We start from the raw sequence: 15,774 nt of genomic DNA, 5'->3' as shown, positions 1-15,774 counted from the left end.
GAGCCCGGTGCCTGCGGGCTGCGCCCCACACGGCGCTGTTAAACACGGACGTCCCCTCGCCCTCCGCCGCGCTGGAAGCGTCCTGCGGCTGCCTGCTGCTCCCAGCTGGGCCCGCCTGAGATGGGGTAGTGGGCCCCAGGGCCCGTGGCTTCCCGGCTGGTACCGTGGGTTACTTAGGCTCCGCTGCGGGGCTGCAGGGTTCGGCCCGTGGCTTCGTCCGTGAGTCACGGGCGTTGCTTCGGTCTTGTGTAAACAGCAGAAAGCGTTCGTCTCGACACGGAGATGTTACCAAATCCGGTCGGGATACGGGAAGAGCTGGGATATGGGAAGAGCTGCCATCATTGTTAAATGGAATTGAGACGGCAATTTGGAAACCGGTAGAAAAAAAAGGTGCTGGGAGAGCGGGCCTTGATGTCTTTGGGGAACACTGAAGTTGATGGGAATCACGAGCATAGAAACATAGGAGGCTGTTTCCTTTGGGAATGTGTTTCTAAAAATACGCTGCCATTCCTGGAATTTATATTCAAAATGGGTATTTCTCTTCATCTCTCAACCCACTTTCTGCTATGAAGTTTTGAAGCATTTTACAGCAGTCTGAGTCGGAAGCCCTGCAGGTACCTGCATTCAGAAAAATCAGTTTAAATATATTTTGCTGAGGTGGTGTACATTATTACAATTATTTCTATTTAGTATTGAGACAATAAAATCTGAAATCTGTTGTGTCTATGTACTTCTGTTATGAAAATCTTTCCATATAGGATCAATACAGATTGTACTATAAAAGTGTACGAAAAAAGAGAAAACTTTCACATCTTTAAAAATTTCAACTGTTTCTGGCTCTAATTTTCAACAACAAAAGAGAGGTCCTAAAATGTGTGCACCGTTCCAGCTGATTTGTTAGCCCATAAAAGGGTATTCTGTTGTCCTTTTAATGTGCTTCTCTTTAGTAAATTTAACTTGCTATGTATCTGCTGGAATAAAGTATACAACAGTGCAATTATAATTTAGTGTTTTATACCTTGCAGATGACGTTTTAATACCACACAGTGCTTCCTCTTTTGTTTTCCCATATACAGTATCTCCTCCCAAGTTCATTTTTCTCAGGCTTTGTGTTTGCTATGTTACAGTAAATCCTTCCTTCGGTTGAAATTTCAGTGACTGGTTGCAACATTTGTAGGAATGTTCTGTTCACGAAAATCAAAAGTTGACTCATTCTGTTCTTGCTATCTGCTACAATTACACAGTTTCAACTGGACAAACCATAAATGATAAGAATTGTTATTTCAGACTTAGTTCCATAGACCCCATTTCTGGTATAAAGCAGCCAAGTGTGTATAGCTTTAAAAATCAAAGATAAGTAATAGTAAAAATGGCATGTGAAGGCTGGGAAACTCCCTAGGGAGCCAGGTACCCAGTTCCTCTTTTTCTGCCCCACATTCCCAAGAATGTTCCAAATAAATTCCTTTTTTCCTCTTGGCCCATATCTTATTCAAGTTTTTTCTCTTGCAAAATTGTCTGTTGATTTTATGTATGTCCTTTTTGTCATTTTCTTCTCAATTCTTTCTTTACTTAGGGACCCTTTTTTTTTTTTTCCGAATCCCTTATGCCAGGAAGAGATTCCCAGTAAATAAATGTTGAGCTCTTTCCCTTAGAAATCTCATTAATCTCACTATGTAGCTGTGGGAGAAGGATTACCACTTTCAGCTCCTGAAGTTACACTGGATGCATGAGAATCTCAATATACAGTCATCACGTTTTTATGTTTGCAATGAAAAACTTGAGAATATAAAATTTGAAATTTCTATGGCCAATCAACAAGTGTAGGCAGTCACTTTTAAAATAAAATACTAACAAAATGAAAAAAAAATCTGGACTGATTCTGCTTTTTAATGTTTAGTGTTGGCAGTACACCCTCCTGTTTATATTTACCTTGTAAAGTATTTTTGTGCATTTTCTGGATTCATTATAAATTATTTTAATGCACATATTAAAAACAGATGTCACCTTCGTATAACTCCCATTTGAAAACTGCCAGCATTAGTAACGGCAATGTAAGAAGAGAGATGAGCCGCCTGGATAAATAAGATACTCTTTCAAGAACCTGAGGTGTAGGCAAGCTCTGGAGTGATGAATGTTTTAACATTTAATCTGCTCCTACCTATTGTATTTCAAAGGGTCTAGAGTGAGCAGCCTGTACCCAAACTGACTGTATTTCTGCCATATTTTTGTTAATAGGCAATGACACATCAGACACACTCATATGCATTAAAGAAGGCACATGACACCTCATTCAAATGTATGTTGCCATTATTAAAGATGCTCAGCAAAGATAATTGCCAAGTTATTTAAGCAAATACACTTAGAGTGCCATTTAACCATTCACCTTGGAAACAAATAACTATTCTTTCATTTCACGTTTCCTAAAACGCCGCTCTGCCCCTCTACAGTGATATATACCAAACGCATTACTCTCAAGTGACATAATCTTGTGCAAATACCTCCCAATGACTCCAGATCTGTATTATAGACACAACTTGCCTTAGAGATTCAAAAATCCAATTTCCTCAAACCTGCAAAGCTTAATATGTTCAACTTCTATTTGGCATTCCAATCTTACTTGGAGCTTTCTAATTGTAATAGTTAGTTCTTATACAGCAATTTTAATAAAGGGAACTCAAATTAAATCATAAAGAAAATTATTCCATATATAGGGATGGGAAAACTGCAGCGTTTGTTGTTAGTCCAGTATCACAACATAGTGACAGGTTCAGAAGCACCCATGTATTTGTCCTAGGCTGCTGCTCTGTTCACTCATCATTATTGTCAAAGAGGAATAAAACCATAAATATGAAGACTGGGGAAGACAGAATTATTCTTTAAGGTAGCTTGAAACATTTCACTGTTGTGGATGGAATTACGTCTTCCTGTCATTCACTGCTAAGCAGACACTTTTGAGATGTAGTCAAAGCCCATGAGAAATTTGTGGAAATCACGAGTACTTCACTTTTAGCTCAGCATTGGAGAAATCCACCCTTTAAGCACCTACCACTCTGTTCTTCTCACTTCCATAAGTTCACAAGTGTGATGTAATTATCCTCGATACAAGCTAGTAAAATTGAGATCAGAATTACATTACTACTGCAACTTTTGAAGTGATAAATGATAATTTGAGGACAGAGTCAGTGAAAGTCCAGTCTTAGAGGCAGCCAATATCAAGAGGCATGAGGGATACAGAATAATGTGATATTTGTGTAAGCAGCAGCTTTAAGGAAAACATAGTATTTTCCTCAAAAAAAAAAAGAAGGCTGATTTGATGGGGGAGCACATTAAACTGTCCTATACACACTGGCTATCATTTATAGCTAAAATTTTATTCAAGCTATTTTGTTCTTTCCTCGCAGGTATTGTCATTCCCCCTTCTCACTTTTTCTAAATCCAACCATTTAAACCTCCATTTTGTGGAGTCCACTTCCTGCCATGTCTTCAAGTTTCTCTTGAAAACAGTTGCTCAGTATTCTCTATCTTGCATATGGTTTTCCCCAATCTATAGTCTGCTTTTTTCACATACAAAATTCCTCTTCCATTTCTTCTTTTCACTGGTAAGTTGGTATTTTTTGTACTTTTTCCCATGGTCTAGAACAGATTTCCTAACTATTTGCAACTGACTGACTGTCTACATCTGGCTTCCCTGTCTACAAACACAGCACAGAGCCACACAAGAATAAGAACCAAAGCATCACAACTTCTCGCACTACTAAGCAGCAAATGGCAGCGCTGCTGTACTACTTCCAGTATTTGAGTCACCATGAGGACCTGTGTGTGCAGACTATTTGGCCACAGACATACCTGCAGTGTCAGTGCCTGGTGTGTGTCAGGCCTACGCAGGGACCTGAGTAGATCACAGTAGATTAACAGAAGTAAATTGAGAAGTTGACCCGAGTAAGTCATTGTAGAACTACTCTGTGGACATCTTTACAGCAGTTTACATCCCTTATTGAGTGATTTAGCTTGCATCAGTGAATCTCAAAAGTTTTACAGCTGGCTCCTATGGAAAGCTCCTGAAAAAGGAAATGAATTCTTACAAGGCAGTACCACAATATAAAAATTGCATAAAATGCTTTCATTGATTTTTTTTCTTCCATTTTCTTGATTGCATAATAGAAAAATCCCTCTTTCTGTGTGCTGTTGTCTTTGTGAAAATCAATATGTTTATAAAATGTAGTCTTAACAGACAGCATTTCCTCAGATCTGACAAAATTACTGCCAAGGAGCCATTTTTCTTGCCACAAAGATGTCTTAAGACATTTTACAGCTGCAGATTGGGTATCTCATTGTAGCCTCTTCATGGGTTTAGCAGGGTGCAGGCAGCTACTGGATCATACCAGATACCTGAGGCTTCACAGATCAGCTCCTTTCTTTAGAGTCTGCTGTGTTCTGTCCCCTAATATAATTACATTTTTATTTTCAAAAAGTTTCTTTAGAGTTACAAAGAAAAAAAAATCAGATTGCCAATTTATCCTTAATTAGTGTGATTTTTACCTTATTTAAAAGTAGCACAAGTAATTTTTTCTGAGATGAGAATGTTCCCCATCTCATCTAAGCACTGATTCTGAAGTTTTAATTACAAATCAGGTGGAAACATCATTCATTTTTTGCAGCTGGAGAGAATGTTTAAGAAAAGAGAGGCAGTAACTAGATGATGTTTCCCTCTGCAGAACGTAAAAAAGAGAAGGGCAATTCCCATTACAATCTGCACACATTGCTGTGCCCTGATGCTCAGAGCAGGTTACAGCTTGTGCTTCCTTGTATAGAATGGGAAAATACGACTACTTTCTTCTAAATTTGGTTCCCATGCCACCTGGACAGTCTTGGTTCCTCTCTAAGTCCTGAGACTTCAGTTATCTCAGTTTTACATTTTCCTTCTCCTGTGCTGAGTTAGCAAGTAGAGTGAGCAGCAGCAGGAGCAGGAGCAGCAAAGTTGGGAGCAGGAGGAACGTGTCTGCTTTCCCTGTCCTGCAGGAATTGCTTTGGTTGCTCTGTATCTTTAAGGGGCTGACCCTATCCCACGGTGAGCCATTATAAAGGCAGGTAAGCAGCAGTGCCCTGATCAAAGAGCTGAGAGCAAAGCAGGGTGCAGCTCCCCTGTAATGACTGGCCACCACAGTTGGGGATATGGGCAGGATGACGGTAGGTTATAGCATTTCCATGCTGCATCTCTCTATCTTCCCCCACTCGTTTTCTTTCTAGAACTGTTGCCTGAGCCCTGCAGAGCTGCCTGCATTTCGATGTCTGCAAGCATCAAGTATATACAGCAGGTAATTAATTACTTTATTGATAATAAATAGCACCCCGAAAGTGGCACCAAAAGATGCACAAACTTGTGCCTGCTGCCTTTCATTGTTGCAATCAATGTTCCAAAACTGAGAGAAGCAGTACTGACTGGTTTTGCTTCAGGCTGCAGATACTACAGATGAGTCCCTTTCCAAAAAGCTGTTATGAAAAGGATTAACTGTGTCTGTCTCTCCAAAAGCAATTCTTTTAAGTAAAGAAGATTTAGTAGAGCAGTAATAGATTTTCTGATCCTCTGTAGCTGTTGAAAAGTGATATTTAGGCTTCCATAGAAGTGAATAAAATAAGGTGTATGTTATATATTTCTAGAACATCAATAAATTGTGCAGATCAGTATCAGAGATCTCTTATAGAACAGTTTATGCTTTCTGATTTGACAGTTTTTAATTTAGTCATCCTCCTTTGCTTTCCACCTCCAAGAATGTGTGTCACAGAGTGAGAGAATATGTGAAGCTACTGAAAGATTCCTACAATAGTGTTTTATAGCACCTGTATCCTTTACAGAGAAGGATGGATGAGTGACTGGTGTTGTCCAATAAGATAATCTTTTGCATAACCTTCAGGAGTCTCTCTCTCTTTTGACAGCGATTATTTTAGCTGCTGAGTGTCCAACAAAAGTCTTTTGCATAACCTTCAGGAGCCAGTCTCTCTCTCTCTTAACAGCAATTATTTTAGTTTCTGTGTGTCCAAAAGCAAGTTTGAACACTAAGTGAAGCTGGTTAGTGCTAGTAGATAGTGTTATGTGTTTGGGCATATAGGTAGTAGTAATAAAGCCATGTATATTCTTACAAAGCTCATAAGAGAAAAATTATATTGCCTAAGCTTGTGTAACAGCATTTAAGTCCTAAATCTGCTTTATAGGCAGGCTGAGAAAAGATATTATTTTATAAGCTTAGCTTTTCAGAAAATGCCAAAGACAAATAAGAGTATAATAGATCACTGTTTTTGTTATATAAATTTGAGGAGGGTAAATACCTGTGCCTGATTAAAAAAAAAAGTTTCCACTTGTGAAAGTATGTGAGAATGCTACAATTAAAAATGTGCTTCTTGGGAATGTTAAAGTAAAATCATTACTGTTAATAGTTTCTGAATATAAGCAGTAGAAGAATTTAATTGCTTCTTGCACTACCATACCAAAGTAGAAAAAGAAGCGGTAAGAATAAGTAATTCTTTGATACAGATAAGGTTTTGTTATCTCAAACAGCATAAGAATGTTCCAGCTCTGGCAGCAGAGAGCTGTATTGTTAGATTGGTCTTTCTCCCCACTCTATTGGGGTCAGGAAGTCCAAAAATGTTAATTATCACACTCTACTCTTCATTCAGGGTAGAGAGATACCATAATGGGCATGAGCGAAGAAAGAAGCTGCCTCAAAGATTTACTGCAGTCATAAAATGGTTTTAAAAATAACTGCATAGTCAGTAGCTAAGAGATTGAGTCATCTGCATCTAATCTGAATCACTGGAGCTTTTACACTATCTTCCCAGGAAGAACTAAATGCTGTTTCTCTGGGAGAATGTATGTGTGCATGCAAGTGTGTTTATACCTGCACCCATCTTGGAAGGTCTTCAGATACTTTAGCAATGTAATTACAAACTCCACAGAAAATTAGTGGCATAAGTAACTGAAGATATAGCCGTCTGTTGATGTGCTGTGATTTCCTCAGTGTGTTTTGTACAAGATATTTGAATCCCCCATCTTGTTGCAGCCTGTTTGTGCTAATAAAAACACACCAGCTTAGAATTTAAGTGAACTTCTCGGATACCGAACTTTCAAGTCACTCCTGCTCAGCAAGCTTTACTTCAAGCCTCATGAAAACCTGTAATGATTATTTTGTGTATAGTAGGAAGAAAATAATGGTGCTTTCCTTTCTTTCCTTTTGAAGGACCATCAGAGTGGCACAAATCTTATCCTATTGCCCAAGGGAACCGCCAGTCACCTATTGATATAGTTTCTGCAAGAGCAGTTTATGACCCTAATCTGAAGCCACTTATTATCTCCTATGAATCATGTACATCTCTCAACATCTCCAACAATGGCCATTCAGTTATGGTTGAGTTTGAAGATACCGATGACAAGACAGGTGAGACTAACACATAGCCAACTAACACGGAATACCATTTTGTGACTTAGTGAGGGAAACAATTAAGTACATCCTGTATAGTATATTTTATATGATATATAATTTCAGTTTAGAACAAGGCATATGACCAGAGCCCTTAATATTTTGTCTTCCTGAGCTTCACGTTTGTTTCTTCACTTAAGTCTCTCTAGCAATATTGCACAGCAGAATAGTGTTTCTGCATTAGGAAAAGCTCTTGCATCAGGAAAATCAGAAGTTTGTTTGCAGTGCTTCCCTTTTAAATGGGGATTATCAGTTTGCTAAACAGAGAATCCATGCATCTCTCCAGCACTCCTAGACCACATCCAGCACGCAGAGTAGGTATGTACACTCCTCACTACCCTGTTTCCATGATCATCCAAATCAAAGATGCTAACACACATGCCAGCTCTGTCTGGCTCGCTGCCCAGGGGTAGCGAAGAGAAGAGAATTAGCAGAGATCAGGTCATACAGTGTAGTCGTCATAATATAGTCCACCACACCAAGTTGTATCTGGACCAGTCACTAACTGTTACCTTGCATTGTTTTCTTTATTCCGTGCATCATAGCAGTTCAGTTTCTTCAGAAATTATAAAATCTTCAGCTAATTTTGAGTTGGTAGCAGCTTGTGGATGTTGGACTCTCTGCAGTTGTATATTATTTTTGTCTCTTGGCAGAGACTATAAATGCTTTCATTTATAAGCATTGATTGATTACTTCTGTTAATTCTACTTCCATAGTAGACCTTGCTTTTACATCTGTGGCGTAGGGGAAGAGCATTCAAATGGAGATGAAGTAGCTGACAAATGGAAAGACTGCATTTTAAAAAAACACTCCGAACAATTTTTAAGCCTATCAGCTGATTTCATCTTCCATTTGGGTGTGTTTATTGATTCTAGCTAAATAAGATATCCTAGGTACTCAAAACAAGTTACTTTTTCTGTGAAGTGACTTTTCTGTGCTGGTAACCCTTTGAAATAAGGGCTGGGGTTAAAATTCCAGCCATTTTGTTTTAAAATTTCTCCTCTTGAATGAATCTAAAACTGCCCAACTGAATGGTCAGGTTTTCAAGCATCCGTAGTGAATTTGAAGAGAAGACTGGATGTGCATTTTCCAAAATCTTAATATACAGATCCATTAAGCATGTTGTTCCACAAAAAGAATTTGTAAAATATATCTGGAAGTATTATCTTAGCTTGCTAACTACTTTTGTGCAATTCTAAGCTGAAATATATCTACATAACAGTGTTCTTTACCCAGCTTTATAAGTTTAAGAACATCACCTATTACTCTGCATTTAGAGATACAGACTCAGAGCACATGCAGGAATGAAGACCTCTGTCCTTTCTGCACTAAGTACATGCCTTGTTTTAATAAGACTTTCAAGGAAGAAGACTGCTAGGAGTGGAAACATGGTTTAAAATGGTTTTAGTTGTGTTGAAATAGATCTAGTGACTCACAGCTGTGCATAAATGGCACAACAGAATTTTGACAGTAGCCATCATAGCTAGATTTCTTAAAATAATGTTTGAGACAAGTGATGCATTGCATTGCTAAGTTCAGAAAAACAGACTAGGAGGTACTTACATTCTTAATTAATACTAAAATTTTGCTTTGACAAGGCCAGTTTCCTGCATAAAGGCCAGCTGGAACTATGCACATGTGGTAGCACTGCGCAAGCCCCAAATTTAATTTTTTCAATAAAATGTTATGGACTACACTGAGGATGAACGCTTTACAGATACGAAATGTAATTTTGATTTTCTTAGTATAAGACTTTGATCAGGTTTTCATGTCTGTTGGGCAAAATTTATTTGATATAGTGCCATATAAAATTACAGGAGGATTACTGATGCTGTTGATAAAGTATCTTCTACAGGTGGCATCTTAAACATTAATCTGTTCTTAAGCGTTATTTCTAAATGATGTATGAAGTTTCTCTGCAGCATTTCCTCACCTTTATAAGGTGATTTGAGATTCTGAATGGTGTCATGTAAAGTACAAGCTATTATATTACCTCTTTTATGGGATCAGGTATTTAAAGAAAACAGAATATAGATAACCTTCACAGGAAGGAAAGACACTTCAAAGAGGAAATACTGAGCTGAATTGTCTACCTGATGCTCAAGATATCTACACTCTTTTGCACAAAATCTCAAGTGGCACTGTCAAAAATATTTTAGATACATGAGTTTCAAATTGTGATTTATTTTTTTAATATTCAACTTGGATTTATTGTGTTTAACAAGAAAGGCATAACAAAGCTACCACATCTTCATATGTCAAATATACTCTTTCAAAAAAGCTACAAAATTCTGTACAAGTAGCCACTCGATGTATTTTAATTTAAATTTTTACATGAATTCAGGTGCTTTCCATTAAGAAATCCAACCCTTCCAAATGTCTGGATGATGCATATCTTTGATATTGGCAATTGGGAGATGCTGCTGGCTTTTTTCCACTATTGTGCCAACAGTGGTTAGATTTTACTAACAGGAGGCTAAAAAGCAAGAATGTGTAAGCTTTTTCCTCTCTTTTTTTCCGCTCCCTAGCAATCAGTGGCGGTCCATTTGAGAATCCATTTCGGCTAAAGCAGTTTCACTTTCACTGGGGGATAAAGCACAGCCAGGGGTCGGAGCATACAATTGATGGCAAACCTTTTCCATGTGAGGTAATGACGTGTTTTTACAGATGGATTAATTCATGCAAATGCTGTTGACAAATGACACTGTCTGCAGCGCGGACTGCATGTCCCTTAGGATTCTGATTACTTACTCACCATGGTTAGGTCAGCACAGACTTTAATGAGAATTTTATTCCTTACACTGAAGTTATCTGTTGATCACCCTGGTTTTTAGAATGCAAACTTATCCCTCCAGTGCAGCCCTTTCTCCAAGGTCCTCAGCCATCTTATCCTATTCAACAGGACACAGCTGGCCCCACAGTTTATCTGCTGTGCTCACACAGCACCTTTAACAATCCTTTGCTGTGTAGTTTAGCCTGCTGCACACAATTGATTACATGCTTTTACTGATACAGATGGGAAGGATATACCACAAACATGATGCTGAGAAGCCATGTATAGCTCCACTACCTGGCACAGTTAGTTTAGGCTTCAGCTGGTGATCACAACCTGTGAAACCACCATGCTGGTGCTATCCATAGCTTAGAAATGGCTTCATGTGAGGGCTCTTGAGAGAGTTCTGCAAAGCTAGGACAAGGCACAGCCTTTCCCAGCACAATCTATCCCAAATACTACAGTTGCGTAGCATCCTGGAGTCTACCAGTGAGTACTAGAGCATAGTGCTTCATAGGATGAAGGCCCATACCAGGGAAGTTGGGTCACAGGTTAATGCCTGATTTTTTTCAAATTAAGGCTGATATATAGAAACTTCGTTTAATGTCTGTCCATGCTTATGGACTGGTCCAAAAGATTGAACTTGCTCATCTTTCCAAAGATGCCTTTGGAGCAAAACCTACATTAGTGCCTGTTAACATGAGACAACCTATGTTCACAGCTTCTATTACTAATTTGTTTAATTCTTGTTATTTTTCTTTAAAGCTCCACTTAGTTCACTGGAATGCTAGAAAATATGCAACATTTGGAGAAGCAGCAGCAGCTCCAGATGGCTTGGCAGTAGTTGGTGTTTTCTTGGAGGTAAGAATCACAAAAATAGCATGTTTACACGATGAAAAGCATTATGCTGTCAAGCGTTTGAGAACCAAGCCATGTATTTAAGAAGTGCTTAAGAAAAACAGATGACTTATTGGAAGCAGTAACTAATGGCAAATTGTTGTTAAACTTACTTTAGTAGGAATGTTGAGATTCAGATAAGAAAACAACACCTATTCAAAGCATAATTATAGTCATTCTTATTTAACCTTCTATTCCATTATTTTAGATTGGGAAAGAACATGCCAATATGAACAGACTCACTGATGCTTTGTACATGGTAAAATTTAAAGTAAGTTTTAAGCTCTTTAAATTTAATTGTTTCTGGGATATCCTTTAAAAATCAAGCTCACGTACATGTTTGAGACAAAAATGGAAAATCGCCCGCACAAATCTTCCCATAATTAGAACATCACTGTAGTTGTATTCTCCTCTTCCCCTCTAAAGTTCAGCTTATTTGTCTCATCTCAGGTGCCTCCCAAAGCTATGCTGACCACACTAGTCACTCAGAGGTTCTACCTTTCACAGAGTATCTAAAATCAAAAGCTCCATGACCCTTCACGCTCAGCTCTTACGTTCAGCAAAACAATCCTTTTCCATTGAGCCTAGCCTTTAACAAGTCAAAGCTGGCTTTCTATCTTCTGCTGCAAAGCTCTGTCAGGGGACAATCTTAATGAGGTCCTGAGCTAGTCTATTCTTACAGTGATACCTGAAGGTGGTCTTTAACCAGATATATCTGAGAGCTTTGCTGAAGATTGATAACTGCTGCACCTTCTAATGTGCAGACTGATTAGACTACTACAAATCCTTTCTGGATTTAAATGAGGTTAATGCATAATATAACATGCATAAGTTCTAATATGCAAAATAAACTATATCTAATACTTGAGTGGGCATAGTATTTCTCGCTTCTCTGTATATGCTTGAAAGACAGGAAAGGAAGGCAGTTACACAGCAATAGGTAGGCTGCAGACACACTAAATGATACTTTGATGTTTAAGTGATTTCTTCCACTTGCAAGAAAGAAATAGTTATCCCGCAGTTGTAGTGATGGAAGGTCTGCATGTTTGCCACTGCTCATTCTGTTCCTTATGAGCAATTTTACAGACAATTGGACAGTGTTTTCTGAATGACTAAGTACCTTTCAGGTACTTCCATAGGCTGAAAAATCTTGCCCTAGACTGGTAGTTAAGGCAATCACTACTTTAGGCAGCACCTCCTTCTATTTCTACTGGTCTTCCTCTAATTTTAGACTTGCACATTTGATTTTTAAAGCCAATATTTGTCATAGAATCATAGAATCATTAAGGTTGGAAAAGACCTCTAAGATCGAGTCCAACCGTCAACCCAACACACCATGCCCACTACACCATGTCCCTAAGCGCCTCATCTACACGTCTTTTAAATACTTCCAGGGATGGTGACTCCACCACTTCCCTGGGCAGCCTGTTCCAAGGCCTGACCACTCTTTCAGTAAAGAAATTTCTCCTAATGTCCAATCTAAACCTCCCTTGGCGCAACTTGAGGCCATTTCCTCTCGTCCTATCGCTAGTTACTTGGGAGAAGAGACCAACACCCACCTCGCTACAACCTCCTTTCAGGTAGTTGTAGAGCGCGATGAGGTCTCCCCTCAGCCTCCTCTACTCCAGGCTAAACAGTCCCAGTTCCCTCAGCCGCTCCTCATCAGACTTGTGCTCCAGGCCCTTCACCAGCTTCGTTGCCCTCTGGACACGCTCCAGCACCTCCATGTCCTTCTTGTAGTGAGGGGCCCAAAACTGAACACAGTATTCGAGGTGCGGCCTCACTAGTGCCGAGTACAGGGGCACGATCACCTCCCTGCTCCTGCTGGCCACACTATTTCTAATACAGGCCAGGATGCCGTTGGCCTTCTTGGCCACCTGGGCACACTGCCGGCTCATGTTCAGCCGGCTGTCAGCCAGCACCCCCAGGTCCTTTTCCTCTGGGCAGCTTTCCAGCCACTCTTCCCCAAGCCTGTAGTGTTGCCTGGGGTTGTTGTGGCCGAAGTGCAGGATCTGGCACTTGGCCTTGTTGAACCTCATACAGTTGGCCTCGGCCCATCAATCCAGCCTGTCCAGGTCCCTCTGCAGAGCCTTCCTACCCTCGAGCAGATCCACACTCCCGCCCAACTTGGTGTCGTCTGCAAACTTACTGAGGGAGCACTCCATCCCCTCTGTCCTAGCACTCGATCCCCTCTGTCCTAGCAGACAATGACTGTTTGGGGCCAAGTTTTCTACTGAAATAGATGGGAAGCATAGAAAATAGCAAGTAATGAGACAAGGAATTCTGCCATGATATTATCTGTAGCTCACACTGAATACTATACAGAATACACTTCCTGCATTATTTTTAGATCTTTTGTGACAAGACCTTAACTTTGGTAGAGGCAATGGGGCAAGAACTCAAAGTCGAGTAAGCCAGCAGCAGGCATGACCCTTGCCATGCTACTCTGAGATAACAGTTGTTATAAGGCAGCCAAACCTTTATAGACTTTTCCTTTCACCTAATTTTTAATATTACTTTAGCATTTTTTCCTCTTTCAGAAAGAGTTCTTTAACCTGCACTTAAAATTAAAAAGATAAATTTAAAGTATCAATTTTTTTTTTCCAGGGAACAAAAGCTCAATTTAGAAGCTTCAACCCCAAATGTCTCCTGCCTTTGAGTCTAGATTACTGGACGTACCTTGGTTCTTTAACAACACCACCCCTTAATGAGAGTGTAACATGGATAGTGCTGAAAGAACCCATCACAATTTCTGAGAAACAGGTAAACTTTTGATACTCTCCCAGTTCTTATAGGATTCAACACTGGATAAACTGGCAGTGACTCTTGATTTGCAATGGGCATAAGTTAAAAGACCATTAGCCTGTGAATAATCAGCCTGTTCAATAATCAGGTCTTCCGTTTTTCTCTGTTAATACTCTCCAGGATCTTTGCTTGAAAAGATCTATTAATAGATTAAAATGTACTGAATACTTTCCTTTGGTCCTTTTTAAAAAACATTAATATTGATTGCCCTCTTAAGCAGTAAATTATTTCACCTGAATTTACAGCTGGAGAAATTCCGCATGCTCCTCTTCACCAGTGAGGAAGACCAGAGGATCCAAATGGTGAATAATTTTCGTCCCCCTCAGCCTCTTAAGGGGAGAGTAGTTCGAGCTTCCTTCAAGGCCTGAAGAAAACTGATAACGGCCCTGAGATATCCAAGAGCTTCCACATCTGAGATACTATAAACAGAAACTCTGGTCTTCAGATCACTCAGTGAACACACAAAATAAGCCATTTCCATGAACACTCTACTTGGAGGGGGACAATCTTCTGATTTTATATTATATTTGAATTGCTCATTCTTTTAAGAAATGGGATCTTTTTAACGAACTCTTTTTAATATAAGGGATAGTTGAGTAAACTAGTGTTCTGAAAGACCTTAAACTAAAAATGAAGATGAAATTAAAATCCCATTTAATCTAAAATGGGAAATTATATAGTGATCTACTAGTACTGATGGCCACAACTTCTAATTATCTCATTTAATATATGATGAAACAGTAGTCAAGAATTTTGGACAAATTGGACTTAAATTCTCCTTACCCATCTCTTGTTAGCATTCGCTGAGCTCTGCCTGATTTAAAGATTGCTTTCACTGTATTCTTGCTGTCTGTAGACACATACAGTGCACATGAGTAACACAAAAAAAGTTCTTTACTCGCCTCAAGTAGGCACTGGTATGAAAACTACATATATATTTTAAAGTTAGTGTTCTAAGATGCTATTTTATAACTAATTTAAAATAACAATGTAAATGCTGTATTTAAAAGCAGGCCATTTTATTACACAGTGTTGTTCAGACACTTGTTCTTTTGGCCCATGCAACATATGTAACTATAATGCCCTTGTCGATTTTGTTAAAAAACTTTTATAGCGATTCAGGTATGTGTTTTGTGGTTCTTAATTGTTCAAATTCTACCTCAGCTAAGTGATTTGCTCTGCAATATGACCTCCTTCATCGTCTACCCTAAAGAAAGTAGATATTTTGTTTATTTAGGGACTTAACATGGGTAGACCTTGACTGCACTGAATGTGCATTGCTGCACAAATCAACCCCTCACTATGGCAGTCTGTCAGCGATACTCCCTGTAGATATGAGGCTTCATCAGTCCTGAGTCCTTTTACCTCTTCAAAAGAAAGTTGCTTGAGAAAAGCCATGTGTTATTATTACTGCTTCTGCAGCTTAGTGACAAAATTCAGACTTGTATCTCCAGTACTAAATACAGTGATGTTATCTGTAACTATCCACAGTCTCTTTTCAGTTACTTTAATTCTGGGCTTAAAATGTTCTACTTCATCTGTATAGTTCAGAGAGAAATTGCTGATGTTTATCAATTTTCATCAGTGTAGATGGAGAAATAATCAAGGGTATACAATGTAAAGGAAAGTGGGGTGGGGGGAAAGGAGGAGAAGAACAGCTGCTATGAGCTGTTCTCCTTTTTCAGAAACGGGGAAAAACACTAGATGTGAAGTACAGTACAAAGAATGGAAGACTAGAATTCTAGACCTAACTCTTCTACAGTTTTTCTGGTATGCTGACTTAAAACTTTCTGTTCCTCAGTTTCCTCTTATATGAAATAACAGTAA

General features: G+C 39.1%; 1 protein-coding gene across 1 annotated transcript; it reads left to right on the top strand.

Annotated features, from left to right (window-relative positions):
• Window positions 1-5,147: 5,147 nt before the first annotated feature.
• CA7 (carbonic anhydrase 7) lies at window positions 5,148-14,315 on the top strand. Its single transcript, XM_075160726.1, is given in 8 exon segments — window positions 5,148-5,288; window positions 5,291-5,315; window positions 7,233-7,430; window positions 10,001-10,119; window positions 11,011-11,106; window positions 11,351-11,413; window positions 13,750-13,905; window positions 14,193-14,315. Coding segments are annotated over 8 exon segments (921 nt in total).
• Window positions 14,316-15,774: the final 1,459 nt, after the last annotated feature.

The sequence above is a fragment of the Calonectris borealis genome, chromosome 12 (genome assembly GCF_964195595.1).
Source record: "Calonectris borealis chromosome 12, bCalBor7.hap1.2, whole genome shotgun sequence".
NCBI lineage: Eukaryota > Metazoa > Chordata > Aves > Procellariiformes > Procellariidae > Calonectris > Calonectris borealis.
This window is presented reverse-complemented; position numbering and strand designations above follow the sequence as displayed.